General features: G+C 44.9%; 2 protein-coding genes across 3 annotated transcripts in view; both read left to right on the top strand.

Moving 5' to 3' along the window:
• Positions 1-8634, top strand: part of B4GALT1 (beta-1,4-galactosyltransferase 1) — an 87585-nt gene extending 78951 nt beyond the window's left edge. Inside the window, exon 3 of the mRNA XM_032753895.2 lies at positions 8223-8634. Coding sequence (XP_032609786.1) covers positions 8223-8384 — 162 coding nt within the window. The 3' untranslated portion in view covers positions 8385-8634. The remainder of the gene's footprint in view (positions 1-8222) is intronic.
• A 4081-nt stretch (positions 8635-12715) lies between these two features.
• SMU1 (SMU1 DNA replication regulator and spliceosomal factor) overlaps positions 12716-14041 on the top strand; it is a 35548-nt gene continuing 34222 nt past the window's right edge. Inside the window, exon 1 of one of the 2 annotated variants that reach the window (XM_032139700.2) lies at positions 12716-12839. In XM_032139700.2, coding sequence (XP_031995591.1) covers positions 12814-12839 — 26 coding nt within the window. In that variant the 5' untranslated portion in view covers positions 12716-12813. Of the gene's footprint in view, positions 12892-14041 lie in introns of both variants that reach the window. The other variant, XM_058431182.1, reaches the window with a different exon arrangement.

Here is a 14041-nt window from a genome sequence, read left to right on the forward strand (position 1 = left end):
TCAGGATGATGCTGGCTTCATAAAATGAGTTAGGGAGGATTCCCTCTTTTTCTATTGATTGGAATAGTTTCAGAAGGAATGGTACCAGCTCCTCTTTGTACCTCTGGTAGAATTCGGCTGTGAATCTGTCTGGTCCTGGACTTTTTTCGGTTGGTAAGCTATTAATTATTGCCTCAATTTCAGAGCCTGTTTTTGGTCTATTCAGGGATTCAACTTCTTCCTGGTTTAGTCTTGGGAGGGTGTCTGTGTCCAAGAATTTATCCGTTTCTTCTAGATTTTCTAGTTTATCTGCATAGAGGTGTTTATAGTATTCTCTGATGGTAGTTTGTATTTCTGTGGGATCAGTGGTGATATCCCCTTTATCATTTTTTATTGCCTCTATTTGATTCTTCTCTCTTTTCTTTATTAGTCTTGCTAGAGGTCTATCAATTTTGTTGATCTTTTCAAAAAACCACCTCCTGGATTCACTGATTTTTTGAAGGATTTTTTGTGTCTCTGTCTCCTTCAGTTCTGCTCCGATCTTAGTTATTTCTTGCCTTCTGCTAGCTTTTGAATGTGTTTGCTCTTGCTTCTCTAGTTCTTTTAATTATGATGTTAGGGGGTCAATTTTAGATCTTTCCTGCTTTCTCTTGTGGGCATTTAGTGCTATAAATTTCCCTCTACATACTGCTTTAAATGTGTCTCAGAGATTCTGGTATGTTGGGTCTTTGTCCTCATTGGTTTCAAAGAACATCTTTATTTCTGCCTTCATTTTGTTATGTACCCAGTAGTCATTCAGGAGCAGGTTGTTCAGTTTCCATGTAGTTGAGCGGTTTTGAGTGAGTTTCTTAATCCTGAGTTCTGGTTTGATTGCACTGTGGTCAGAGAGACAGTTTGTTATACTTTCTGTTCTTTTACATTTGCTGAGGAGTGCTTTACTTCCAACTACGTGGTCAATTTTGGAATAAGTGTGATGCGGTGCTGAGAAGAATGTATAGTCTGTTGATTTGGGGTGGAGAGTTCTGTAGATGTCTGTTAGGTCTGCTTGGTGCAGAGCTGAATTCAATTCCTGGATATCCTTGTTAACTTTCTGTCTCATTGATCTGTCTAATGTTGACTGTCGGGTGTTAAAGTCTCCCATTATTATTGTGTGGGAGTCTTAAGTCTCTTTGTAGGTCTCTAAGGACTTGCTTTATGAATCTGGGTGCTCCTGTATCGGGTGCATATATATTTAGGATAGTTAACTCTTCTTGTTGAATTGATCCCTTTACCATTATGTAATGGCCTTGTCTCTTTTGATCTTTGTTGGTTTAAAGTCTGTTTTATCAGAGACTAGGATTGTAACCCCTGCCTTTTTTTGTTTTCTATTTGTTTGGTAGATCTTCCTCCATCCCTTTATTTTGAGCCTATGTGTGTCTCTGCACGTGAGATAGGTCTCCTCAATACAGTACACTGATGGGTCTTGACTCTTTATCCAATTTGCCAGTCTGTGTCTTTTAATTGGAGCATTTAGCCCATTTACATTCAAGGTTAATATTGTTATGTGTGAATTTGATCCTGTCATTATGATGTTAGCTGGTTATTTTGCTCGTTAGTTGATGAAATTTCTTCCTAGCATCGATGATCTTTACAATTTGGCATGTTTTTGCAGTGGCTGGTACCGGTTGTTCCTTTGCATGTTTAGTGCTTCCTTCAGGAGCTCTTTTAGGGCAGGCCTGGTGGTGACAAAATCTCTCAGCATTTGCTTCTCTGTAAAGGATTTTATTTCTCCTTCACTTATGAAGCTTAGTTTGGCTGGATATGAAATTCTGGGCTGAAAATTCTTCTCTTTAAGAATGTTAGGCCGGGCACGGTGGCTCACGCTTGTAATCCCAGCACTTTTGGAGGCCGAGGCGGGCGGATCACGAGGTCAGGAGATTGAGACCACGGTGAAACCCCGTCTCCACTAAAAATACAAAAAAATTAGCCGGGCGTGGTGGCGGGCGCCTCTAGTCCCAGCTACTCAGAAAGGCTGAGGCAGCAGAATGGCGTGAACCCGGGAGGCGGAGCTTGCAGTGAGCCAAGATTGCGCCACTGCACTCCAGCCTGGGCGACAGAGTGAGACTCCGTCGCCAAAAAAAAAAAAAAAAAAAGAATGTTGAATATTGGCCCCCACTTCTGGCTTATAGAATATCTGCCAAGAGATCCGCTGTTAGTCTAATGGGCTTCCCTTTGTGGATGACCCGACCTTTCTCTCTGGCTGCCCTTAATATTTTTTCCTTCATTTCAACTTTGGTGAATCTGACAATTATGTGTCTTGGAGTTGCTCTTCTCGAGGAGTATCTTTGTGGCGTTCTCTGTATTTCCTGAATTTGAATGTTGGCCTGCCTTGCTAGGTTGGGGAAGTTCTCCTGGATAATATCCTGAAGAGTGTTTTCCAGCGTGGTTCCGTTCTCCCCATCACTTTCAGGTATACCAATCAGATGTAGATTTGGTCTTTTCACATAGTCCCATATTTCTTGGAGGCTTTGTTCATTTCTTTTTACTCTTTTTTCTCTAAACTTCTCTTCTCACTTCATTTCATTCATTTGATGTTCAATCACTGATACCCTTTCTTCCACTTGATCGAATCGGCTACTGAAGCTTGTGCATGCATCACGTAGTTCTCATGCCAAGGTTTTCAGCTCCATCAGGTCATTTAAGGTCTTCTCTACACTGTTTATTCTAGTTAGCCATTCATCTAATCTTTTTTCAAGGTTTTTAGCTTCTTTGTGATGGTTTTGAACTTCCTCCTTTAGCTCGGAGAAGTTTGTTATTACCGATTGTCTGAAGCCTTCTTCTCTCAACTCATCAAAGTCATTCCCCGTCCAGCTTTGTTCCATTGCTGGTGAGCAACTGTGTTCCTTTGGAGGAGAAGATGTGCTCTGAGTTTTAGAATTTTCAGCTTTTCTGCTCTGGTTTCTCCCCATCTTTGTGGTTTTATCTACCTTTGGTCTTTGATGATGGTGACGTACAGATGGGATTTTGGTGTGGATGTCCTCTCTTTTTGTTAGTTTTCCTTCTAACAGTCAGGACCCTGAGCTGCAGGTCTGTTGGAGTTTGCTGGAAGTCCATTCCAGACCCTGTTTGCCTGGGTATCACCAGCAGAGGCTGCAGAACAGCAAATATTGCAGAACGGCAAATGTTGCTGCCTGATCCTTCCTCTGGAAGCTTCGTCTCAGAGGGGCACCGGCTGTATGAGGTGTCAGTCAGCCCCTACTCGGAGATGTCTCCCAGTTAGGCTATTCGGGGGTCACAGACCCACTTGAGGAGGCAGTCTGTCCATTCTTAGATCTCAAACTCCATGCTGGGAGAACCACTACTCTCTTCAAAGCTGTCAGACAGGGATGTTTAAGTCTGCAGAAGTTTCTCCTGCCTTTTGTTCAGCTATGCCCTGCCCCCACAGGTGGAGTCTACAGAGGCAGGCAGTCCTCCTTGAGCTGTGGTGGGCTCCAACCAGTTCGAGCTTCCCAGCCGCTTTGTTTACCTACTCAAGCCTCAGCAATGGCAGATGCCACCCCCACCAGCCTCACTGCTGCCTTGCAGTTCGATCTCAGACTGCTGTGCTAGCAGTGAGTGAGGCTCTGTGGGCGTGGGACCACCCCGAGCCAGGCGGGTGATATAATCTCCTGGTGTGCCATTTACTAAGGCCATTGGAAAAGTATAGTATTAGGGTGGGAGTGTCCCGATTTTCCAGGTACCATCTGTCATGGCTTCCCTTGGCTGGGAAAGGGAATTCCCTGACCCCTTGCGCTTCCTGGGTGAGACAGCACCCCACCTTGCTTTGGCTCACACTCCGTGGACTGCACCCACTGTCCAACAAGCCCCAGTGAGATGAACCTGGTACCTCAGTTGGAAATGCAGAAGTCACCTGTCTTCTGCATCGCTCATGCTGGGAGCTGTAGACTGGAGCTGTTCCTATTCGGCCATCTTGGAACCAGGAGCCTTTTTTTTTTTTTTTTTTTGAGATGGAGTTTTGCTCTTATAGCCCAGCCTGGAGTGCAACAGTGCAATCTGGGCTCACTGCAACCTCCACCTCCTGGGTTCAAGTGATTCTCCTGCCTCAGCCTACTGAGTAGCTGGGATTACAGATGCCTGCTATGACGCTGGCTAATTTTTATTATTTTTATTTTTTTGAGATGGAGTCTCACTTGGTAGCCCAGGCTGGAGTGCAGTGGCGTGATCTTGGCTCACTGCAAACTCTGCCTCCTAGGTTCACGCCATTCTCCTGCCTCAGCCTCCCGAGTAGCTGGGACTACAGGCGCCCACACCACGCCTGGCTAAATTTTTGTATTTTTAGTAGAGACGGGGTTTCACCATGTTAGCCAGGATGGTCTCGATCTCCTGACCTTGTGATTCACCCGCCTTGGCCTCCCAAAGTGCTGGGATTACAGGGGTAAGCCACCACGCCCAGCCCAGGGCTTCTTATTTTGGCTAGCCCTAAGCTTCAATAACTGTCCTCCTGTTTAAAAAAACCATCTTCCTCTGGTCATTCATTCGAGCATGGACAAATACCCTCCAGGGAAAAAGTAGTCCCAAACACCAATTTATTATCTCTTCTATGCCTATAAGCAGATTTGTTTCTTATTTTCCAGTTGTCCTCATGAGGGGGCTGGACCAAATTGCAAGAAGTGAAACTCTGCTTAACCTGCTGAGTCTCCATTTTCTCTAGATGAAGAACTAGGTAAGCCTGTTGGATTTGGCAACAGGAAAATCATCAGTGACTTTGACATGAGAAGACCTCATGGAATAGTAGAGATGAAAATCATATTGGAATAGGGTGGGCGTGAACAGATTGAGGGAGTAGAAACAGCATTTTGGGGGCAACTCTTTCTAGAAGTTTGGCTATGAAGGAAAGCAAAGTATGAAGAGAAATGATATAGGTCAAGGAAGAATTTTAAGAGTGAGAGATACCAGATCATGTTTGTATGCCGATGGGAACGCCTATGCTGATACATATATTTCCCATCCTCACGACAGGTATATTTCTCACAGTAAATTAACAAGCTGGCTTTCTATGTCTTCCTTAGTACTGTTTTGATTAACATGAGTCAGAGCCCAGAGTCTCAGCTCTAATCAGCTTTTTTTTTCACCATCGCCCAGGCTGGAGTACAGTGGCACGATCTTGGTTTGCTGCAACCTCTGCCTCCCAGGTTCAAGCGATTCTCCTGCCTCAGCCTCCTGAGTAGTTGGGATTACAAGTGCCTGCCACCACACCCGGCTGGTTTTTGTATTATTAGTAGGGATGGGGTTTCACCATGTTGGCTAGGCTGGTCTTGAACTCCTAACCTCATGTGATCCACCCGCCTCGGCCACCCTAAGTGCTGGGGTTATAAGCGTGAACCACCACGCCTGGCCTAAACAGCCTTTCTTATCACATCCACAATCACTTCCATTTCTTTCTCTTTTCACTCCTACCTCATCCTCAGCCCCAGAGCAAGCCCCCACCCAACTCTTACGTGATCGGATGCTCCTGACTGAGCTTCCTGCCATCAGGGCCATCAGTTTCCAGCCCCCTTTTCGTGAAGCTACCAGAGCCATTCACATTTATTGCGTGTCAGGCACTGTTCTAGGTGTTGGGCACTCAAACGTGGAAATTTAAACATGTCACCCCCCTACTTAGTCATACCTCTTGCCCCTCAACCCCATTTTCTTTTTTTTTAAAATTATTATTATACTTTAAGTTCTAGGGTACATGTGCACAACATGCAGGTTTGTTACATATGTATACATGTGCCATGTTGGTGTGCTGCACCCATTAACTCATCATTTACATTAGGTATATCTCCTAATGCTATCCCTCTCCCCTCCCCTCACCCCACGACAGGCCCCGGTGTGTGATGTTCCCCACCCTGTGTCCAAGCGTTCTCATTGTTCAATTCCCATCTATGAGTGAGAACATACGGTGTTTGGTTTTCTGTCCTTGCGATAGTTTGCTCAGAATGATGCCCAACCCCATTTTCTAACCTCTCTTTCCAACTTCACCCTCCTCACCCTTGGTTTCGCCCCCGCAGCAGGCTGCTACATGAGGTAAGGCTGGCCTGTGTGGGAAAGAGATGCTTGGGTTGCAGACGGTGGGGGCTCTGAGCATCAGAGCTTGAATGTTTGGTCTGGGCCAGCTGGCCCAGTGGCACTCAGTGCCTGAGCAGGCTCTATTTTCCTTGGCTGAGTTCCCCTGGGGCACCATTTGAGCCAGAACTACAGTTCCAGGAGATGAAGGTAGGACAGGCATCCTGGGCTGGTGAGCCAGGGCTGGGCTGTGCCAGGGCCTTTGTTTCTAACTTGGGAGAGGCTTTGTGTTTCTGTCCTTTTTCTAAGAACTGTGGATGTGCCACGTGGGCACCACAGTGACCAGAGTCAACAAGAAAAACAATACCCGGAGGAAAATCTTACTTCCTTAAGCCACAGGATTGTGGGTGTGTGTGTGTCTTTGTGTGTGTCAAATTTTCCATGTCTGCCACATTATTTTATGTGTTTCTGTATATGCATGTCTTACCTGTGTATGTGCACATGCCTATATGTGTATTTCTTACCTGTTCCTGTGTGTGTATCTCTAGTGACCACAGGGTGGGGTCGCCAAAAGCCACATTTTATCAAAGTACTTCTCTTCCCACTATACATGATAGGAAGGATGAAAGGGGAACTGTGAGCTTGCCAGACACCCCCAAAACTGTCCATTGCAATTAGAGAATGGAGAATCCTAGATGGCTCCAAGGGTAGGGATAAAATGGGGAACGAGGCTGGAACCCTTCCCTCTGTCTTGTGAAAGAAAGATCAAGCATCCCAGGCATACAAATTTAAGACTTATTCTGTGCCCTAGAGTCCCTGGAAAGTAGAAAAGCAATCTGAGTAGGGAGATGAGAGATGCTATTTTAAAAAAAGGACAACAGTGGGAAAGTACTTTCCCTGTGGGGAAAGTGCAGGTAGCTGCTGGCACTCTTGCGGCCTGGCCCTGTGGATTCTGTTTGTACAGATGCCAGATCAAAAGTGTGCTAAGGGAAGCCTCTGGAACCACAAATGCTAACAAGTCACGGTGTGGGAAACAGGCCTCCCATTTGAGCCCCAGCCTTGAGGGAGGAACCCTTTCTGTGTAAATAAAGGAGATGCTGGCTACACACACCATAGCGGCTTTGCATCACAGAGGCTGAACTAGCCAGTGAGACATGGACAGGGATTTCAGGGGTCAAGACAAAGTGGACTACTGGAGACCAGCCAGCTTCCAGCTGGTGGAGCATGAGCAGGGTACAAGCCCATTTGTGAGAGCAGTATCACACTAAAGAGAGGAGTTCCTCACTCCAAAACGGACCAGTTTTAGACTTTATTTTGACTTATAATATTTATTTTCTTATTGTGGTAAGACATACAAATAATAGAAAGGCTTTGACATCTTAATATATAATAATAGGCCAGGTATGATGGCTCACACCTGCAATCCCAGCACTTTGGGAAGCTGAGGAGGGAGAATGGCTTGAGGCCAGAAGTTCAAGACCAGCCTGGGCAACATAGCAAGACGCTATCTCTACAACAACAACAACAACAACAACAACAACAACAACAAACTCTTACTTAGTGCTCACTACATGCCAGGCACTGTTGTGTTTTGTATGTATTAACTCATTTAACTCTCATAATTTAAAATTCATGTTCTGCAAAAAGCACATAGAATTATGTGATTTTTTTCTCTGCTTTGCCTTATTATATCCTGTTAGATGAAACTGGTCTAGTTTAATAGAAAATAAAACCAACCTTTTGCCCCATTTTGGCACTCAAATATTGACTTTCTCTTCTACAGTACTTCCTTTACCCTCAGGACCAAGAATCTCTCTCCCCTCCACCTCTTTTCCTTAACCAGTTAGACATTTGGAGGCCAGGTTTACAATGGTAGTTTTTCTGTGACTGTCCTGCCCTCTGCTGGATTCAAGAGATAGATTGCTGATACATGGACTTAAGGGAGGGGGCCCATTTACCGGAAAGGGGAGGATCAGGAGACCGGATTTCCCTCTGGGTTACTTTTGTTCACTAGAAATTTGGTCTAGGAGGTTGTGATGCAGCCTGTGAGTATGCGGTGGAAAGATTTTTGGTGAATACAACTGCCTGGTTTAGGGTTTAGAAGTTGTCTGTGTGTGTGCCTGCTTGTTTCTTTATTTATATATGGATGGAGAGATGTGAGAGACCTCATTTATCTAGTGTTAAAAACAAAATTTCCTATACAAATTGATCTTTAGGAATTGGCAAAATTTATCAACCGTGAGCAAGAGATCAGCAAGGTGACAAAAGCTATACTTTTGGGTATGGGAAAAGCATGGAAATGGATGGATTGTTGGAATACAGAAGACTTACATAAGCAACCAGTTCAGGAAGGAAAAAAATCCTCCCCAACTAGGTAAAGATTGTAATTTCTTATAGAAAAACGTCATATTCCACTTTCTTATTACAGAATAAACATGAATAAGGAGCGTTTGCAATGCCAGCAGCATCGACTGTCAATCAGGGGTTAAAAATCCAATATATCGAAGAAGCAAAGGATAGGTATACATCTGTGGCTGCTTGCTAGTCATGATAAAGTTTCATTTCTCAAGAATGATGCCCATGATCACATTGACGTGAATGCATAAACCACAGGCACAGCAGCAAATAACAAGTTCTGACTTGAAACAGGCTACTTGGCACCAGGGATTATCTCAAGCAGCATGTGATGCAGACAGAGTATAGTTTACACTCCCCACCCTCCACTGCCCCGCGTTTTCTTTCTTTTTTATTTTTATTTTTATCTTTTGAGACAGAGTCTCACTGTCATCTAGGCTAAAGTGCAATGGTGCAATCTCGGCTCAGGGCAACCTCCGCCTTCCGGGCTCAAGCGAATCTCCTTCCTTAGCCTCCCGAGTAGCTGGGATTACAGGCATGTGCCACCATGCCCAGCTAATTTTTGTATTTTTAGTAGAGATGGGGGGGTTTCACCATACTGGCCAGGCTGGTCTTGAACTCTTGACCTCAGGTGATCTGCTCACGTTGGCCTCCCAAAGTGCTGGGATTACAGTCGTGAGCCACTGTGCCTAGCCTATTTTTATTTTATTATGATGATTTTTTTCTTTAGAGACAGGGTCTCACTTTGTCTCCCAGGCTGGAGTGCAGTGGTGCGATCATGGCTCACTGCAGCCTCAAACTACTGGGCTCAAGTCAATCCCCCCGCCTCAGCCTCCTAAGTTGCTGGAACTACGGGCGTGTGCCACCATGCCAGGCTAATTCTTCTGTAAAGAAGGGGTCTCTTGCTATGTTGTCCAGTCTTGTCTTGAGCTCCTGGTCTCAAGCAATTTTCCCACCTTGGCTTCTCAAAGTACTGGGATTATAGGTGTGAGCCACCACACCTGGCCAATATGTGATATTTTTTAGAGAAAAATTGATCAATTTAATTGTACCTATAATTGACTGAATAAAAGGAAACTGAAGTGAAACCAAAAGAATTGTTGAACTTATGTAAATGTTTCTTTATCACAAAATATATTATTTTCTAAAAGATCTCTCCAAGGTTAAAAAAGGAGAGTAAGAAAAGTATTAAGGGATTGGAGTTGTTATTTTGGAACAATGTCTAATAGGCATCTCTTTAACATGTTCTCAATACTATTAGGCTCAAGGACCTCCAAATCTCTTGTAACATCCCTTTTAGTGTTCTGAAATTTATAAGTAATATAATCTACTTACACACTGGGAGGCCAAGGCGGGCGGATCACTTGAGATCAGGTGTTTGAGACCAGCCTGGCCAACATGGCGAAACCCGTCTCTACTAAAAATACAAAAATTTGCTGGGCATGGTGGTGCATGCCTGTAATCCCAGCTACTTGGGAAGCTGAGGCAGGAGAATCACTTGAACCCAGGAGGCAGAGGTTGCAGTGAGCTGAGATGGTGCCACTGCACTCCAGCCTAGGCAACAGTGTGAGACTCTGTCTAAAAAAAGAAAGAAAAATCTACTTACGCAGATAATGAAAAAATCAATATAATGCCAAATATATAGGAAAAACAAAAATAAATTAATTTGTTATAAAATAGAGTAATATGTATTTCAATATCGAAATCCTAGGGTGTTACTACAAAAGACATAATGAAGCAATAAGATGCTCACATCTATAAATAATGAACAAGCTGGGATGTAATAGGAGTCATAAGAAGAGAAGCCATTCCATTCAAAATGAAAGCAGAGGTGTGATGGATATTAGAATAAAACCTGGTGTTAAGTAATCATAGAGAAGATTTATTTGTACAAACAAAATAGAGAAGTAACCTAAATTTAAGAGTAACATGACAAGTACTAGGTAGAGAAAATGAGGACATATGCTATTGTTGTGATGAGCTGGGTCTTCTTTTCAAGGAAGAGGTTATAATAATTTTGTGGTGTTATGGGATAGAATAGTGAAGGAGTATCTCATAAACCATATAACCCATCTTGATAACTCACCACATGTCAAGGCAAGCATGGAGACTCTAAAACATTTGAGACCTTGGAGACCATGTCCTTCAAGAATTGATGGGAAATAGAGGATGATTTGAAAAAAGAAGCAGTATTTAAGAGGTTATGGACAAGTTGTATGGCAGACTTTTAGGCACAGAATCAGGTAAGACTGAAAGCCATCAGGAAATCTCCCAATACATCATTTCAATATGTAATTTCAGAATATAGATTTTATTTATTTATTTATTTATTTATTTATTTATTTATTTATTTATTTATTATTTTTTGAGTCAGAGTCTCACTCGGTCACCCAGGGTGGAGTGCAGTGGTTCGATCTCGCCTCACTGCAACCTCTGCCTCCCGGGTTCAAGGGATTCTCCTGTCTCAGTCTCCTGAGTAGCTGGGATTACAGGTGCACACCAATCTGCCCAGCAAATTTTTGTATTTTTAGTAGAGACGGGGTTTCACCATGTTGGCCAGGCTGGTCTCCAACTCCTGAACTCGGGTGATCCACCCGCCTCAGCCTCCCAAAGTGCTGGGATTACAGGCGTGAGCCACCGCGCCTGGCCAGATTTATTATTATTGTGCTGCAAATAATTTTTACAATTTATATACAACGGCAATAAAGTATTTAAAAATAGGTTTTATGTATGAAGTTCACTGATACCTCTACATTTCCTTTGTCACTACAAATGTAATAATGTGTTTGACCTAAAGTCCCGTGACAGGGCGTGGTGGCTTATGCCAGTAATCCCAGCACTTTGGGTGGCTGAGGTGGGAGGATTGCTTGAGCCCGAGGGGTCGAGGCTGCAATGTGCCATGATGGAGACACTGCACTCCAGGATGGGCAACAAAGCGAGTCCTTGATTCAAAAAAACGCAAAACCAACCAACCAACCAACCAAAATCCTCAATTAACTCTTCCTATAAATTTTGGCTAGTATTATGCTGGTTTTGAACGTATTAATATCCCATCAGGTATTGCATATTCAGCCTCATCTTAAATCTAATCAACTAATTACGTCACACGAAAGCAACGTTGGCTGGGCGCAGTGACTCACGCCTGTAATCCCAGCACTTTGGGAGGCTGAGGCGGGCGGATCACGAGGTCAGGAGTTCGAGAACAGCCTGACCAACATAGTGAAATCCCATCTCTACTAAAAATACAAAAAATTAGCCGGGCGTGGTGGCAAGAAACCTGTAATCTCAGCTACTCTGGAGGCTGAGGCAAGAGAATCTCCTGAACCCGGGAGGCAGAGACTGCAGTGAGCCGAGATCGCGCCGTTGTGCTCTCCAGCCCAGGTGACAGTGCGAGATTCCGTCTCAAAAAAAAGCAATCTTTCCAAACCAGTGCCCGCTCTTTCTTTCTTTCTTTCTTTCTTTCTTTCTTTCTTTCTTTCTTTCTTCTCTTTCTTTTTTTCTTTCCTTTCTCTCTCTTTCTTTCTTTTCTTTGCTTTTCTTACTAGAATCTGATCACCACTACTTTTCTTTTCTTCTTTTGAGACGGAATTTTGCTTTCCTTGCCCACGCTGGAGTGCAATGGTGTGATCTCGGCTCACCGCAACCTCCACCTCCCGAGTTGAAACAATTCTCCTGCCACAGCCTCCCGAGTAGCTGAGATTACAGGCGCCCCCGCCACCACGCCCGGCTAATTTTTTGCATTTTTAGTAGAGACGGGGGTGTCATCATTTTGCCCAAGCTGGTCTCGAACTCGCGCGCTGGGAGTACAGGCGCAAGCCACCGCGCTCCGCCCCAGCGCTTTTCTTTTTCAGTGCATTTGTGAGCTGTATGGTGCCCGGTGCTTTTTTCTTTCTTTCTTTCTTTTTTTTTTTTTTTTGAGACGGAGTTGCGCTCTTGTTTTCCATGCTGGGGTGCAATGGTGCGATCTCGGCTCACTGCAACCTCCGCTTCCTGGGTTCAAGCGATTCTCCTGCCTCAGGCTCCCGAGTAGGGATTACAGGCATGCGCCACTACGCCCGGCTAATTTTGTATTTTTAGTAGAGACGGGGTTTCTCCGTGTTGGTCAGGCTGGTCTCGAACTCCCGACCTCAGGTGATCGCCTGCCTCGGCCTTCCAAAGTGTTGGGATTACAAGCGTGAGCCACGGCGCCCGGCAGCGGCCTAGTTTTAAACAGTCTTCCTCCTGGAGCGTATTTCTCTGGGGCAGGGGCATAAACTCCGCCCTCTGACAGCCCCTGAGGGCTCCGCCCCTACACGCACCTCGCCCCTTCTTTTCTTTCACTCTATTTCCGGGGCGGGAATCAGACGCCGACCCAAGCGGAAGTGACGTTAGGCGTCCGCCGGAGGTGTCGTTGGTGTGTTGCGCGACTGGCCTTGAGGGAGGACTGGGGCCTGCTCCCGGAGAGATACAGCTATGTCGATCGAAATCGAATCTTCGGAGTGAGTCCTGCGGTGGGGATGTTCCCGCCGTGCCGGGGGCCTGGAGGTTAAGGTGTGGGGCGGAGGGTACTCGGGGGAAGGCATCCGAGAGGCTAGGGAGTGGAGGGCCATTTCGTTGCCCCCAAAGAAGCATCTTGGATCTGGCTACCTCGGAGGTGGGCCCACAGGAAAGTAGCAGTTCTCAGACGTGAAGCCCAAAGCCTCGAGGGAGGTGGCACGGGTGGGGAAAACACACCTTGCAGACCTAAGTTATGGCCTTGGCCGACTGCTGGCGCGCTGTGATTGACCAAATTAAGGATCCACTCTGGACTCCAGTCTAATTATCTGCACAAGGGTATAGGTCTCTTTAAGCCTTGCTTCTCTCCCTGCCCAGCTTATGCAATGTGATTCGTTGTCTCTGTGCTGATACGGCCCCTTTGCTTTTCTCTGCCTAGCATTTATCACTCAGTATTGTCACTGTTTGATAACCTCACCCCAAACTAGCCTTTATCGGTGCCTAGGAGCTCCTTTTCCTTGTGGTCTCAGTGTCTAGCATACCTTAGAGGAAGAGTTAATTGCTTTTGGAATGAATGAACAACTAGCTTTTGGAATGAATGAACAACTATCAGGCCCGATCTGGCACTGAATTTTGGGTTGTCTGTGAGCTCTCTGTAACAGCAAGGGAGAGACAGACTGGACACTGGGCTAGAAATAAAAATTTTCAAGGAATAGGGGATGAGAAGTAGTGACTAAAGAAGACCTTAGTGTGCTTTTCCAGAACTCCATCCTCCACCTGTCCTTGCCAACACTTAATAATAATTAAATTAACAGACATAAAAATTGTGTCTGAGTGTAAAGGAGGGAGAGGACCTTTTTTGGAGACTTTTCATAGGAGGAAGGGAGGTTTATGCATTCGGCAAATACTGAAATGATGTTAACCGACTTGTCCAAGGTCACATAAGTTTGATTCAAATCCCAGACTATCTTCAAAGCTTCTAGCTCTTTATGTATTGATTTGTGTTTGAAGGTAGGGAATTTGATTTTGGCTGTGTCAAATGTGAAGTGTTTGAGGAGAGAGATGACTTATTTTGGGAGTGTAAAATGGAAGTCAATGGACATGTGCTAAGGAAGATAGTATCATACCAGAATAACAGGGGTCTAAGTCTGGATACCTGCATACCTCATAAAGGGGCCACGAGGGAAAGACTACTGCGAGTAGCAGC

This window comes from Hylobates moloch, unplaced genomic scaffold (genome assembly GCF_009828535.3).
Source record: "Hylobates moloch isolate HMO894 unplaced genomic scaffold, HMol_V3 SCAFFOLD_19, whole genome shotgun sequence".
NCBI classification, from domain to species: domain Eukaryota; kingdom Metazoa; phylum Chordata; class Mammalia; order Primates; family Hylobatidae; genus Hylobates; species Hylobates moloch.